General features: G+C 36.4%; 1 protein-coding gene and 1 pseudogene across 1 annotated transcript; both read left to right on the top strand.

Moving 5' to 3' along the window:
- The first annotated feature begins 1,223 nt into the window (after positions 1–1,223).
- On the top strand, positions 1,224–3,928 carry LOC113093579 (uncharacterized; annotated as a pseudogene).
- A 1,055-nt stretch (positions 3,929–4,983) lies between these two features.
- Positions 4,984–8,402, top strand: LOC113093578 (insulin-like growth factor I). The gene is made up of 4 exons (XM_026259275.1): positions 4,984–5,290; positions 6,036–6,183; positions 7,348–7,508; positions 7,872–8,402. Exons 1-4 carry the CDS (start codon positions 5,222–5,224, stop codon positions 8,088–8,090), a joined length of 597 nt encoding a protein of 198 aa, XP_026115060.1. The 5' UTR covers positions 4,984–5,221; the 3' UTR covers positions 8,091–8,402.
- The last annotated feature ends 3,889 nt before the right edge of the window (positions 8,403–12,291 follow it).

Genomic DNA, 12,291 nt, shown 5'->3' with positions numbered 1-12,291 from the left:
TAGTGAAAAATGCACAGATATAAAATACTAATATATGAAACAGTAGGCTGCAATAATATGAGAGCTTTATTCAACCAGTCCTACAGGTTCAGACTCTTCTGAATGTTATGGAGAACTTTGTGGTTTACATTCCCAAGGAAGCATGTGTCAAAAAAAAAAAAAAACACATGCCTCTGCATTCCCTCCACAGCCAGGAAGATCAGTGTCCCTCCGTCTCAACATGGATCAGAAAAACAGGTCTCTCTGGTTGAGCTGCGGATAAAAGAAATGGTTGTGGGCAAGGACTGCAGAGAACCGGTGTTACGGTTTAACTGGTTACCGTGTTATCTGGTGACCAACTTCCTGTTTAGGTCTCCGCTGCAGATGTGCTGGAACGACAGCAGCAGATTCGCCGATTCTGAAAACACAAACTGACGTGAAATTAAACGCACACTTGCTCATTGCATGATTTTGATATTCTTGCAGAGATAATAAGTTATAGGTATGATCGCCCGTAGCGGCTGAAGTAAGTAGGATAAACAAAAAAATAAAATACAGTAAATCAGTGTTGGCACGGGTTTCGAACACGCGCTAAAATACGACGCCCCACAAGACAACACTCACGAACCACCGCGCCACCGATGTTCGCATAAACAGCTCCGGATCTCTGGATTGAACACAGGACTCTCGGCGTCACATTTTGACACTGGCTGAATCAAGGAACTGTGACCGTGTTAACTTGTGACCTCTGTTTGCAAGCCAAAATCCAATTTTACTGTTGCTATAAGTTAACAATTCCAGCCAAAGCGCTTTTAATGCTGCTAAATGATTTGATACGATCTGAAAATTACTCATCGTCAACAATTACGAATCCCATTAATGTAAACATGCATAACAACAGCCCAACGTTTAAGTAGCTTAGTTCCATTGGTTCATTGGCAAAACACATTCTTACAGTGGCAGGCTGCCCACATACACTTCTTGGCTATGAACTGCAAAACTAGATGTACAGAATGCATCATTTCACTTTGAGGAACAATATTTAATAATAATAGGATGCACTACTTTGCTGTAAAGTGTAATTTACTTTGTTTAAATAACTTTGCATCATATTTTTCTGCTTGAATGGTTGTGATTGTATGCATCTGAATTGAAATCCACTAGACACAAAGCACAATTGACTGTACATAAAATTGTCATTACAGACTTACATGCAAAGACCATCAAGTTTTTATTGAACCCAAATGGCCATTTCCGTAACAACCATTAAAGCTCGTGAAAATGTTCGGTGTTGTTTTTATTCAGGTTTTTCAGCAGCATTTAGACATTATAATAGATAATATTTCACATAATCTTTATTAAACAAATTAGATGATAAACAAGTTAACACAGGCACATTGTCTTTAAAGTGCAACATGCATTCTTCACAGATTAATATCACATGTGACCTATGGTTTCACTGGAACTGTGTTGGTCAGCCTCCCATTGAGGAAGATTTGATTTGTCCTGCTTGTGTTTAAGTGTGTGTGTGGTAAAGCAGTGAAAAGTCCTCTAGAAGTGTTTTATGAATTTGTTTTTTTACCTTTGTTTATATAGTGCTTTATACAAAACTGATTGTGTCAAAGCAGCTTTACAGTGTCAACAGGAAAACGGAGAACAACAGTCATTTTTCAGCTAAAGTCAGTTAATTGATTTAATGATGGCATCGTCAAACCAGTGAGCTTAATTATTGTGAACCAGTGAAATGAACCACTTCTGTGTACACCGTCTTTTGTAGCATGATTGATTTGAGCATTAAAATTTCTTTGATTCATTTTTTTTCTTTGTATTTTTGACAAATGTCTAGTACACCAAGATAAATTCCTTGTACCTGTAAATCCATTGTATCTTACAATTAAAGTGATTGTGATGGTGAAAAATAACTTGTGGAGCATTGAAAGATTTTGGAAATTTGTCATTTACATATTTTGACATTGTGGCTGAGAGGTTGCATGGGAACAATGTCCCATCAGATATGGATCCATTTGTAAATCCTGATTTTTACTAGTAGTGTTTTTGACACTCTTTAAAAGTTGTTGTCATTTAGTAACACTTTAAATGTTGTCTTGGATAGATGACAGATATATATCTTTTTTTTTATGTTGTAAAACAAGAAGTGTATGTGGGCAGCCTGCCACTGTAAGAATGTGTTTTGCCAATGAACCAATGGAACTAAGCTACTTAAACGTTGGGCTGTTGTTATGCATGTTTACATTAATGGGATTCGTAATTGTTGACGATGAGTAATTTTCAGATCGTATCAAATCATTTAGCAGCATTAAAAGCGCTTTGGCTGGAATTGTTAACTTATAGCAACAGTAAAATTGGATTTTGGCTTGCAAACAGAGGTCACAAGTTAACACGGTCACAGTTCCTTGATTCAGCCAGTGTCAAAATGTGACGCCGAGAGTCCTGTGTTGAATCCAGAGATCCGGAGTTGTTTATGCGAAGATCGGTGGCGCGGTGGTTCGTGAGTGTTGTCTTGTGGGGCTTCGTATTTTAGCGCGTGTTCGAAACCCGTGCCAACACTGATTTACTGTATTTTATTTTTTTTGTTTATCCTACTTACTTCAGCCGCTACGGGCGATCATACCTATAACTTATTATCTCTGCAAGAATATCAAAATCATGCAATGAGCAAGTGTGCGTTTAATTTCACGTCAGTTTGTGTTTTCAGAATCGGCGAATCTGCTGCTGTCGTTCCAGCACATCTGCAGCGGAGACCTAAACAGGAAGTTGGTCACCAGATAACACGGTAACCAGTTAAACCGTAACACCGGTCCCACTGAGCCAGAGGCAACTGGTCTCCAAAATAACAGTTTTCACTGCTTGTTGTGAGTTCCAGCATCACGGCCTTTAAGGCCTTAAGAACGTAAGCCTGAAATACAATTTTCTGGGGTGGACAATGAAGCTGCCTCTCTGCACAGCATCAGGAATTATGATGTTCGGTGAAATGCCATGATTCTATATTAACGGCCAGATCTTCCTCTCAGTGAGGCGAGTGAGATTACAACACTCTCCCTCAGCACCTCCAGGTGTGTGTCCCGTTTCTCCAAATCATCAGAACCAAATGAACACATTTAGATGTCAAACACAAGCACTCCTGAAAACTTCACCCAGACCACAACAGAGCAAGGTTGGACATTTCCCTCTTTAATCTTGCTTTCCAGTCTGTCCTGAAAAAAGGTATAAATGCCAAGGGTGTAAATGTGTTTTTTTTCCCCGTTATCATGGTGATTCTGATTAATTTGAATTAATATTGTAATATTATAGACGTAAAGGTAGTATAGTTCACCCAGAACTGAAAATGTTATCATTACTCACACTCAAGTTGCTCCAAGCCTGTATAAGTTTCTTTCTTTTTATTTTGAAGAATGTAACCAAACAGTTGCTGGTAGCCATTGACTTCCATAGTATATTTTGTTTTATTAGATTTTTTTTTATTTGGTGACTGTCGGTCGAGACATACGTTTTTCTGTCTGAAATCCCTTACAGTACCTATAAATCTGTATAAAAACAAATTGTTCATGACTTTTAAAAAAGTCTTTTAAATCTTTCAAAACCTTTGTGAACTTTGAATGTTTATGAATTAATTTTGCCTTTGAATTCACAGGTAGAGGAGACAACATCAGAGTCCAGGTCATGGAGTAGCACACCTAAATCTCCTGAGGGTCTGGTCAGGAGACGTCTAGATCCCTGCCCAGTGTCCTCCAGCACTCCCAGATCAACATCAAATCTTCTAGCATCTCAGAACAGCCCCAAGAAGCAGCAGGAGGACAAAGAGAGACATCTGAGGATGACGATGAGCGTTCAGAGAGTGCATTGCTCCCCAGGGCTGAGAGCTGTCTTGCGTGTGATTTTGAACAGTTGGCCCAGGAGGAGAGAATCAACCACTTACGAGCTCGGCTGAGACCAAAGGAAGCTGCACTCAGCATCTTCAACTGGAAGCCCACGGATCAGATTTAGAGGATCCGACTGTGCCAAAGATGTCTGTTAAGGAGTCATAAAAGTTCCTTGTGCATCATATTATTTGAGCAGCAGAAGAATGTCATAAAGCATAAAGGAACAGTTCACTCAAAACTGAAAATTCTGTCATCATTTACTCACCCTGAAGTTGTTCAAAATCTGAATGACTTTCTTCCTTCCGCTTAACACAAAAGAAGAAATTTTTGAAGAATGTGGGTAATTCTTCAAAATATCTTCTTTTGTTTTCAGCTGCAGAAGAAATGTATGCAGGTTTGAGACTTGAAACTTGAGGGTGCTTAAATGATGACAATTTTCATTTTTGGGTGAACGATCCCTTTAAGATGAATACGTTTGTTAATTCAGTTGTTCATTATTTGACAGCACAGATATTGTCATTTAATTAAAATATAAATGCAAAATAATAATTTCCACACCATAAGAGACACGTTTACGATTATTATGTGTTTGTGCAATAAATACGGTGTTTGGTTTAGCTGCTAAAATTAAAATGGTTAATTCATTCTCGGTTCAAATAAAAGGTTTTATGCCATGCTGAGCATTAGTCATTTCATTATGTAAACCAACTGCTGCACATCGTACCTCCAGTTAATAATGTACCCACACATCTGACTGTTAACATGATGTTTTGTCTTTATTTTATCTGTAAGTGTGTTCTATTTGATTGGCTCTGAATGCATTCCTACATCTATCTTTGTTTCATTTATCATTCCAGCTGAAGCCTACACACTCCAAAATCACTTCACCGGCTTCTTGCTGAGATATACACGTGATAACATCTTCCTCCATTGTCGTCACTCTTTAGATGGATTTCAATGTCATGCTGCAGAAAATCTCGAAACCAACATTATAAGATAATGATGACAGTTCAAAGCTGTATATGCTTGTACACAGTAAATTAATGATATCTGTCAGATAAATTCATCCCTTTTAGCATACTGAGCTATAAAGGCTCAAATTTTAAATAAAACATTGGGATATCAGTTTTGGTTTGGTGTTGTTTCTTTTTCAGATTTCTTTTGTAGTTTCATGCGTCTCCTATAAAAGACAAGCTTTGCGATTAGGAGTTGTCTGTGAAGAGGAAGGCTAGGATGTGTGTGTGTGTGTGTGTGTGCAGTTGGTCCGTCCCCTCCTGGTCCTCCTATAAGAGCACACCCGAGTAAGAACGTCAGTAGCTCTTTAGAGAGACCAAACTATATAAAAAAAAAAATAATAAGACATGCCATCAGACGGAATGGCAACCTGTCATGCCAGACGGCTTCAGATGCTTAGAGGATTCCTGCTGAAGGTAAGACTCCACATGCACTTTGTATAGAAAAATGGTTTTGTAGTGGGAAGCACCAGGATCAGGCTTTCATATAAAGTATCACTACACCTGTTGCACATTATCTTGGTGTAGAATTATGGGAAAAGGGCCACTTCATGCTGTTTTTTTACTTCATTTTTGGGCATTTAGACTCAATGCTCCATAAAAGTCAGTCAACAAAACTTTCCTTTTTTGCTAAATGACTAGTTTCCATGGATGAGTCAAATTACCTTTTTGTGCCTAACAATTACTGCCCCCAATGCAGGTTTGCATGTCAGGGAGCTATTATGACGTCAATTTGTCGTGTGGGATGTAGATGCAGTTTATGCTTTTGCAAAAGGTCATTTTCTGAGTCAGCATTTTTTGTCTCAAATAAAGGTCCTTTAGACCCTGAACATCAGTGGAACCTTTCCACTGCACATAATGTTCTTTATATTATTGAAAAAAATCTGCAGAAAAAAGCACTGTTCATTGAAAGGTTCTAAAGAATCACTGCACTCTTTTGGAACCTTAATTTTTAGGAGTGTAAGGCAACTGCAATCTGTATTCAAAGCATTGTGCAGGGCAAAGCCAAAGGACTTTTTATACATGCTTTCAGATCAGTGAGGTTTGCAAAAACAAAATGTATTCAGAGCGTCATCCGTCAAGCACTGTATCCGTTGCTTTGACAGGAGTGTAACTGTCTGATAAGATGCAGGTGGCTGAGAGTTTGTTTCTGGTGAAGCAGGTGGCCAGCTGGCGAAGTGTGTGTGTCCTCTGTTGCCTGTACTGCATCCTGATCCTGCCAGACTCCGGCGAGGCTGCCAAAGCACGCTGTGGACGAGAACTAGTTGCTGACCTGGAGTTTGTGTGTGGGGACCGTGGCTTTTACAGAGGTGAGAGTCACTTTCAAACTTCATCTTACGCGTCTTAAATCCAGTGTTTGGATACTGTAGAAACAACTCTGGTTTCAAAGATGTGTGTGTTGATTGTGTGAGTCAAACCCTGACATGGTTACTTATCATGTACTGTTGGGGGGAACACAGTGACTTGTCTCTAAATCATTAAGCTCACTCATAACATTATATTCATAACACTTAACATCAGTGTATTAAAAGTGACCTTGTTCTGAAGATACAAGAGTGTTATCAAGACAAGCTGTTATCATTATGGTGTTGATGCAAATCAACCAACCAGTAGAAAACAGTTATCATCTGCAGTTGTAGGTTGTATGAAGTTATAGTTTTTGATATGAAGCATTCAATAAATGACGTAAGTTACCACCCCAACATGTACTCTTGATTTGTGGGTGTAGATATCAACTTTTTTTTTTCTTCTAACTGAAGTCCTTTCACCCTGTTCCGTATCCAAGGCCACCTTGACACTTTTCTCTCCCATTTTCTCACTCCTTTTCTCAAAAGGAACATTATGACATGGCCTTACAATATCTTATTTCAGCAATTTGACAAAAAAATAAAAAAAATCCTAATAGTGGGTTACATGAACTATATGCAGCCCATTCAAGTTTTTTTAACTAATTAAAATTATAGTAAAACTGTCCACTATTATTACAATTTATAATAGCTGTTTTATTTAAAAATATTTTAAAATGCAATTAATTCCTGTGATGCAAATCTATATTTTCAGAATCATTCCTCCAGTCTTCAGTGTCACACAATCCTTCAGAAATCATTCCAAGTTAATATATATATATATATATATATATATATATATATATATATATATATATATATATATATATATATATATCCTGATTATTTTTATTTTTAATTTTCTTACATTTGATATATTTATGTAAAACTCACTTTTAAATATTTACTGAATAAAAGTAACAATTTCTATAAAAAAAAAAAACTTACTGACCTCAAATTTTTAACATTCTGTTCGTTCAATTGTAGTTTTATTAAGCGCATCGTTTATTTTTAGAGAATACAAGGTACAATTTGTCTTGCACGACCACAGTTTTGGCAGTTTGATAGTTGCAGCTAACTCACATTAATGTAACTGGGATTAAAACCATTTTGCTTTGTGTCTGTTAGGCAAACCTGGAGCAGCCCGCAGCGGCGGTCCTCGCTCTCGTGGGAAAGGGATCGTAGAGCAGTGTTGTGTGCGTGGATGTGACCTCCAGCATCTGGAGTTGTACTGTGCAAAACCCAAGAGGGTGCGGCGTGATGTCCCTGCGTCTCTGCAACAGACTCTGGTGAGACTTCAATTCTACAGATACACAGATCCCATTTAGCTGATTTGGCCTTTGTAAAGCATAGAGGAATAATGAAAAATGAAAGTCATCATTTACTCTCTGTAGCCCATTCAACTTTTTTCTGTATTTTATTTTTCATTCACGCACCTTACTACAGTTAATGGGAGTTGGATGTTCAAAAAGGAAGTACCAAATTATATAGAATTTATTAATTTGTATGTATCCTTGTATAAAAACCTCTTATGTTTTATGAAAGAAAAAATATTAACATGTCCAATAGTTCCAGAAAGTAGAACCTTGCAGCTTTGAAACCCAGCAAATTGCATGAAAATTATACACACTCTGCTTTTCTGTTTGTTGCAGGAAGATCAGTTTTGGCTGGTGTTTCAGAGGCAATACCAGAAGCAAGCAGAGATGAACAGAGATGAGGAAGCTGCTTCTCAAAGACTCAGAGAGCGAATGCTTTACCGATGGCACTCCAGAAATTCAGTATTACTAACCAACCAACCCCCCTCAACCCAACAGCATCTTTCCACTGAGACAGTGACATCAGGACCAACATTTACCCACCACAAACGATAGTCATGGCTCTTTTTGGATCTGCGTGGACCCAGTGAATCACCTTCCTTTTCTAAAAAAAGACTTTTCTGTCCTTGCAGACATATAAACTGAGAACTATGTGAGAGAAAGTATAGAGGACAAACTGCCAAAGCCACTCATGCCATGAAAGTGAAGAGCAGGGTGTTTGTGATCGCTCATGGCTTGTATTAATTTCACTAAACACATGCTGAATTCAATATGAATTGTATTTTTCCATTTTAATTTTGTTTTCAGCTTCCCCCCAAGCATTGACTTCAGTTCTCCGATGCATTTGAATAAACAAGTTCAAAGTCATTTAAGGACAAAAGTTAAAAGTGTTTAGATGCTATACTGCTATATGCTACACTGATGGCTGAGGGAAGTCTTTTTGAATGTAAATGTGATGTTTTTCAATGAATATCAGTGGTTTACTGATATTAGCATAGCAAATATATTTTCTTATGTTTTTTTACATTTAATTTATGTTCTCTGTGATTAGGATTTTCTTATACTTGTGAAATATGCAGATTTGCACACAGACAGATTCCAGATCTTCTAGTGAGAGCTGTAGGATCCTGAAAGTCGCATCTTTCTAAGAATTTCTTGGGATTATTAGAAATCCCAATGACCTCTAAGGCAAAAACATTAGTTTGTTTAAGCTGAATAAATAATATCACCACAGCCTTGGTGTGTTATCACTATCTAAACATGGAATAAGTTTCTTTTTGGTATGCATTGGTGAAGTTTGGTGTTATGACTTGGATGATCTTCACAAAGGTCTTTAGTAAGAGTGCAGGAGTGCAACACACAGCAATGATGAAAGAGTTAAAGGACCAAGGACAGAGAGAAAAAAACTATTCAAAGATCTTTAAACCACAAAAAGAACTACTGTAGTATTGGTTGTGTTTGAATGTTGTTGGCTAAGTAATATTAAGGGAATTCAAAGCTTTTTTTTACAAAAATATATTCAATCACAACTCACAACCTACAGCTAAATTTGCCATACTTTGGCATAAGAAACATATATATATATATATATATATATAAAACTAATTACAATTGCTGATAAAATGCTGTTAGCTCCTGTCAGTGACTATAGCATCTGTCATTTGTTAACATGTTTAAAAAAAAAAAATTATATTACAACTAAAAAAAAAGCTACTGGAATTAGATTATTCTTCATGTAAAATCACTGATGAGTGTATAACACAGGTAATGTAACACTGCAGAGATAAAGTTAGTCATGTATCGTTCTCTGTGAGGTTTGTCCAGCTGAAAACACTTCTCGCCCCTCTCTGCCCTTGAGCTGTGATAAGAGGACTGCTAGAGTTCATCTGGAGACAAATTGGAGCTTTCTAAGACACAGCACAGTTACACACACACACACACACACACACACACACAACACAATTTGCACACTTGGTCTGATCTTTAAGGAAAATTGGCATACAGTCTGTTTATTTTATTTATGTATGAAGTTGTAAATCAAAGAGATTTTCATAATCTGATGAGGTCTCTTGCATCATTTACATCATTGTGATCAGGAAATCATTAAATGTTTGGGAATAGTAAGATTTTATTTTGCTGTTGTTGTTTTATTTTCTTCTTAAGGAGACCCATTTATTACCAGTACTTTTGTAAAATATTTTTACAATTTAAAATAACTGTTTTCTATTGTAATATATATATGTATATATATATATATATATATATATATATATATATATATATATATATATATATATATATATATATATATATATATATATATATATAAAATATATTTTTAATTTAATTTATTCCAGAATTGTCAGCAGCCATTACTCCAGTCATTAGTGTCACATTATCCCTGATTTGGTGGCAAGCAAACATTAGCAATGTTGAAAACAATTGTGCTGCTTAATATTTTTGTGGAAATAGTGATTCATTTTTTTCAAGATTCTTTGAGAAATAAAAAGTTCAAAAGAACAACATTTATTTGAAAAAGAAATCTAATATAAGAAATACCTTTTCTATCACTTTTGATGAATTTAATGCATCACTGGTGGAAAAAAAAGTATAATTTCTTTAAAGAAACAAACTCACTGACCCCTTATGAACTGAACATCATACTTGATGTGAACATGTAACAATCAATGTAGAATTTCAACAAATGTGTTTCCATTTTTTCTCACCTTTTTTCAGATGTGAGAGATGGAGATGGTTCATAATGGTGAAACAAACTTACAGCTGCTTGGGTCTCAGATAAGAAAAACAGGCGACCTCACAATACTCTACTTTTCCTTCTGCGTCAGAGTCTGATAATACGGCTCACTCCCCCATTCTGGAGATGAACCAAATCTCCTGGGCACTGTGGTCAGGATAAACATGCCCTTTTTGCTCTGAAAAAAGAAAGACCAGGTAACATTGTCCATTTTTGTTGCTCTACATTGCTCTCAGAAACATATTTAATTATTATAGCATTGGTGTAATGGTATTGAAGAAAGAAAATATGGATGAATGAAATGTTCATTGCTAATTATTCTTTGAGAAAACACTTCAGACATAACATTTCAGACAATTTTTTTTTTCGTTGGAGGCTTGAGCACATGCCCCTTTGCCCCTTAAGTGCCCTTTTGTCAGAGCAAAATTTCCTCGATTATTTTTTTTATTTTTTTGTAATAACATGCCCTTTTGTGAATGCCTGCCCACGCCCAATCTTAATAATAGAACATTTTATGAATAATAATTTAGCCGTAAATAAAATGACCCACATAATGACCTTTCACCTGCCGACGACGACCTCCTCTGAGCGGGAGTATTCCCCACGCCACACGCGCATTTTTTAATTGTTAGAGGATATTGTCAACACCGCGGCAGCTGGTAAGTGGTGTTTCATTCTCAGCGAATTTTTTGTTTGATTTTGATGTTTATTTACTTATTATTATTTTACAAGAACGATGTGATGTGAGAACATGCAGATATGTTGTTTATATTGCTGTGTGTAGCCTGTAGTGTAGAAGTAACGTTAGCGTGCTGCTTGAGGGAGAGAAGTTTCACATGCATCGAAGGGTCAGGTCTTTTTTATGTTATTATATTACACAACTTATTTTAATTTATTTTTTAACACGTAGAGTGCCTTAAAATAATTATCACAACACTGGTAAGGCTTATTCAGATTTGTAAATGTAATGTGTCTGGCTTCTGGTGTCATCCAGTGGACAGTGGAACAATAACAGGTTAACCATAAATGAACATATTTGTGTGCTGTCATCTGGGCCATATTCCTCAAAAACAAATAGTCATCCAAAAGAAAATTCCCTCCCATTTAAAAGCCAAAACATATGGTGAAAGTTTGACCCATATGTGGACCAATCATGTCAAATCTAGGCCAAATGTGACCGCTATCAGCCACATCTGGCCCAAAAGTTCTTGCTATCTGAGCAGCCATTTTTAGCAATACAAAACGGCTCATTTTGCTGCTTGATATTACAAACTGGTATGTCTTACCATATTATTTTAATGTATAATCTTAATTATGAACACATTTGTTTGTAGTACAAACCGTTTTACAGTTTACTGCCCTTCATTATTCTTCTGCAGCTGCTAATGAACTGGAGGTCTCACACATTTAGAGAAAACATTATACTTCTGCGTTGAAAAATAAGATGGATACAGGGTTATGACTAGAAGGGATACAGCAAAAACTGGAAGCTAACAATAAATTCAATACATTTTCTACCTATTAGATTAGTTTTATTAACGTTTACACCTACTCCAACCCTAAACCTGCCCCTTACAATAATGCAAAAATATTCCTTTTTGTGCAGTGTGAGAAACATTAAGCTATATTGATGTGCGCATGCAGTTTTTGCATGCAATCCCAGCCCAAACCACTGAGATCATACGGCCTAAAATTAAACTGACAGTGGACACACCTTTAGAGGGTTTACTAAAGAATCTGGGTAAGAATGTCACCTTTTTTTTTTTTTTTTTTTTACTAAAATTCTGTAAAGAGCTAGAATGAAACATTTAGAGGAAGGTTTACACAAAACTAAAATTCTGTTGTGATTTACTTATCTCAGTCCAAACCGTTATGCTGTTTTCTCAGAACACAAAAGAAGATTTTTAATGTATTTTTTACATACACAATCCCCTTTTTAACATACCTGTACATATTACCAGAAAATCCTGCACTATAAGATATTCCAAGTCATAGTTTAAC

The sequence above is a fragment of the Carassius auratus genome, unplaced genomic scaffold (assembly GCF_003368295.1).
Source record: "Carassius auratus strain Wakin unplaced genomic scaffold, ASM336829v1 scaf_tig00215076, whole genome shotgun sequence".
NCBI lineage: Eukaryota > Metazoa > Chordata > Actinopteri > Cypriniformes > Cyprinidae > Carassius > Carassius auratus.
The sequence above is the reverse complement of the archived record's forward strand: the minus strand, read 5'-3'. Positions and strand labels throughout refer to the sequence as shown.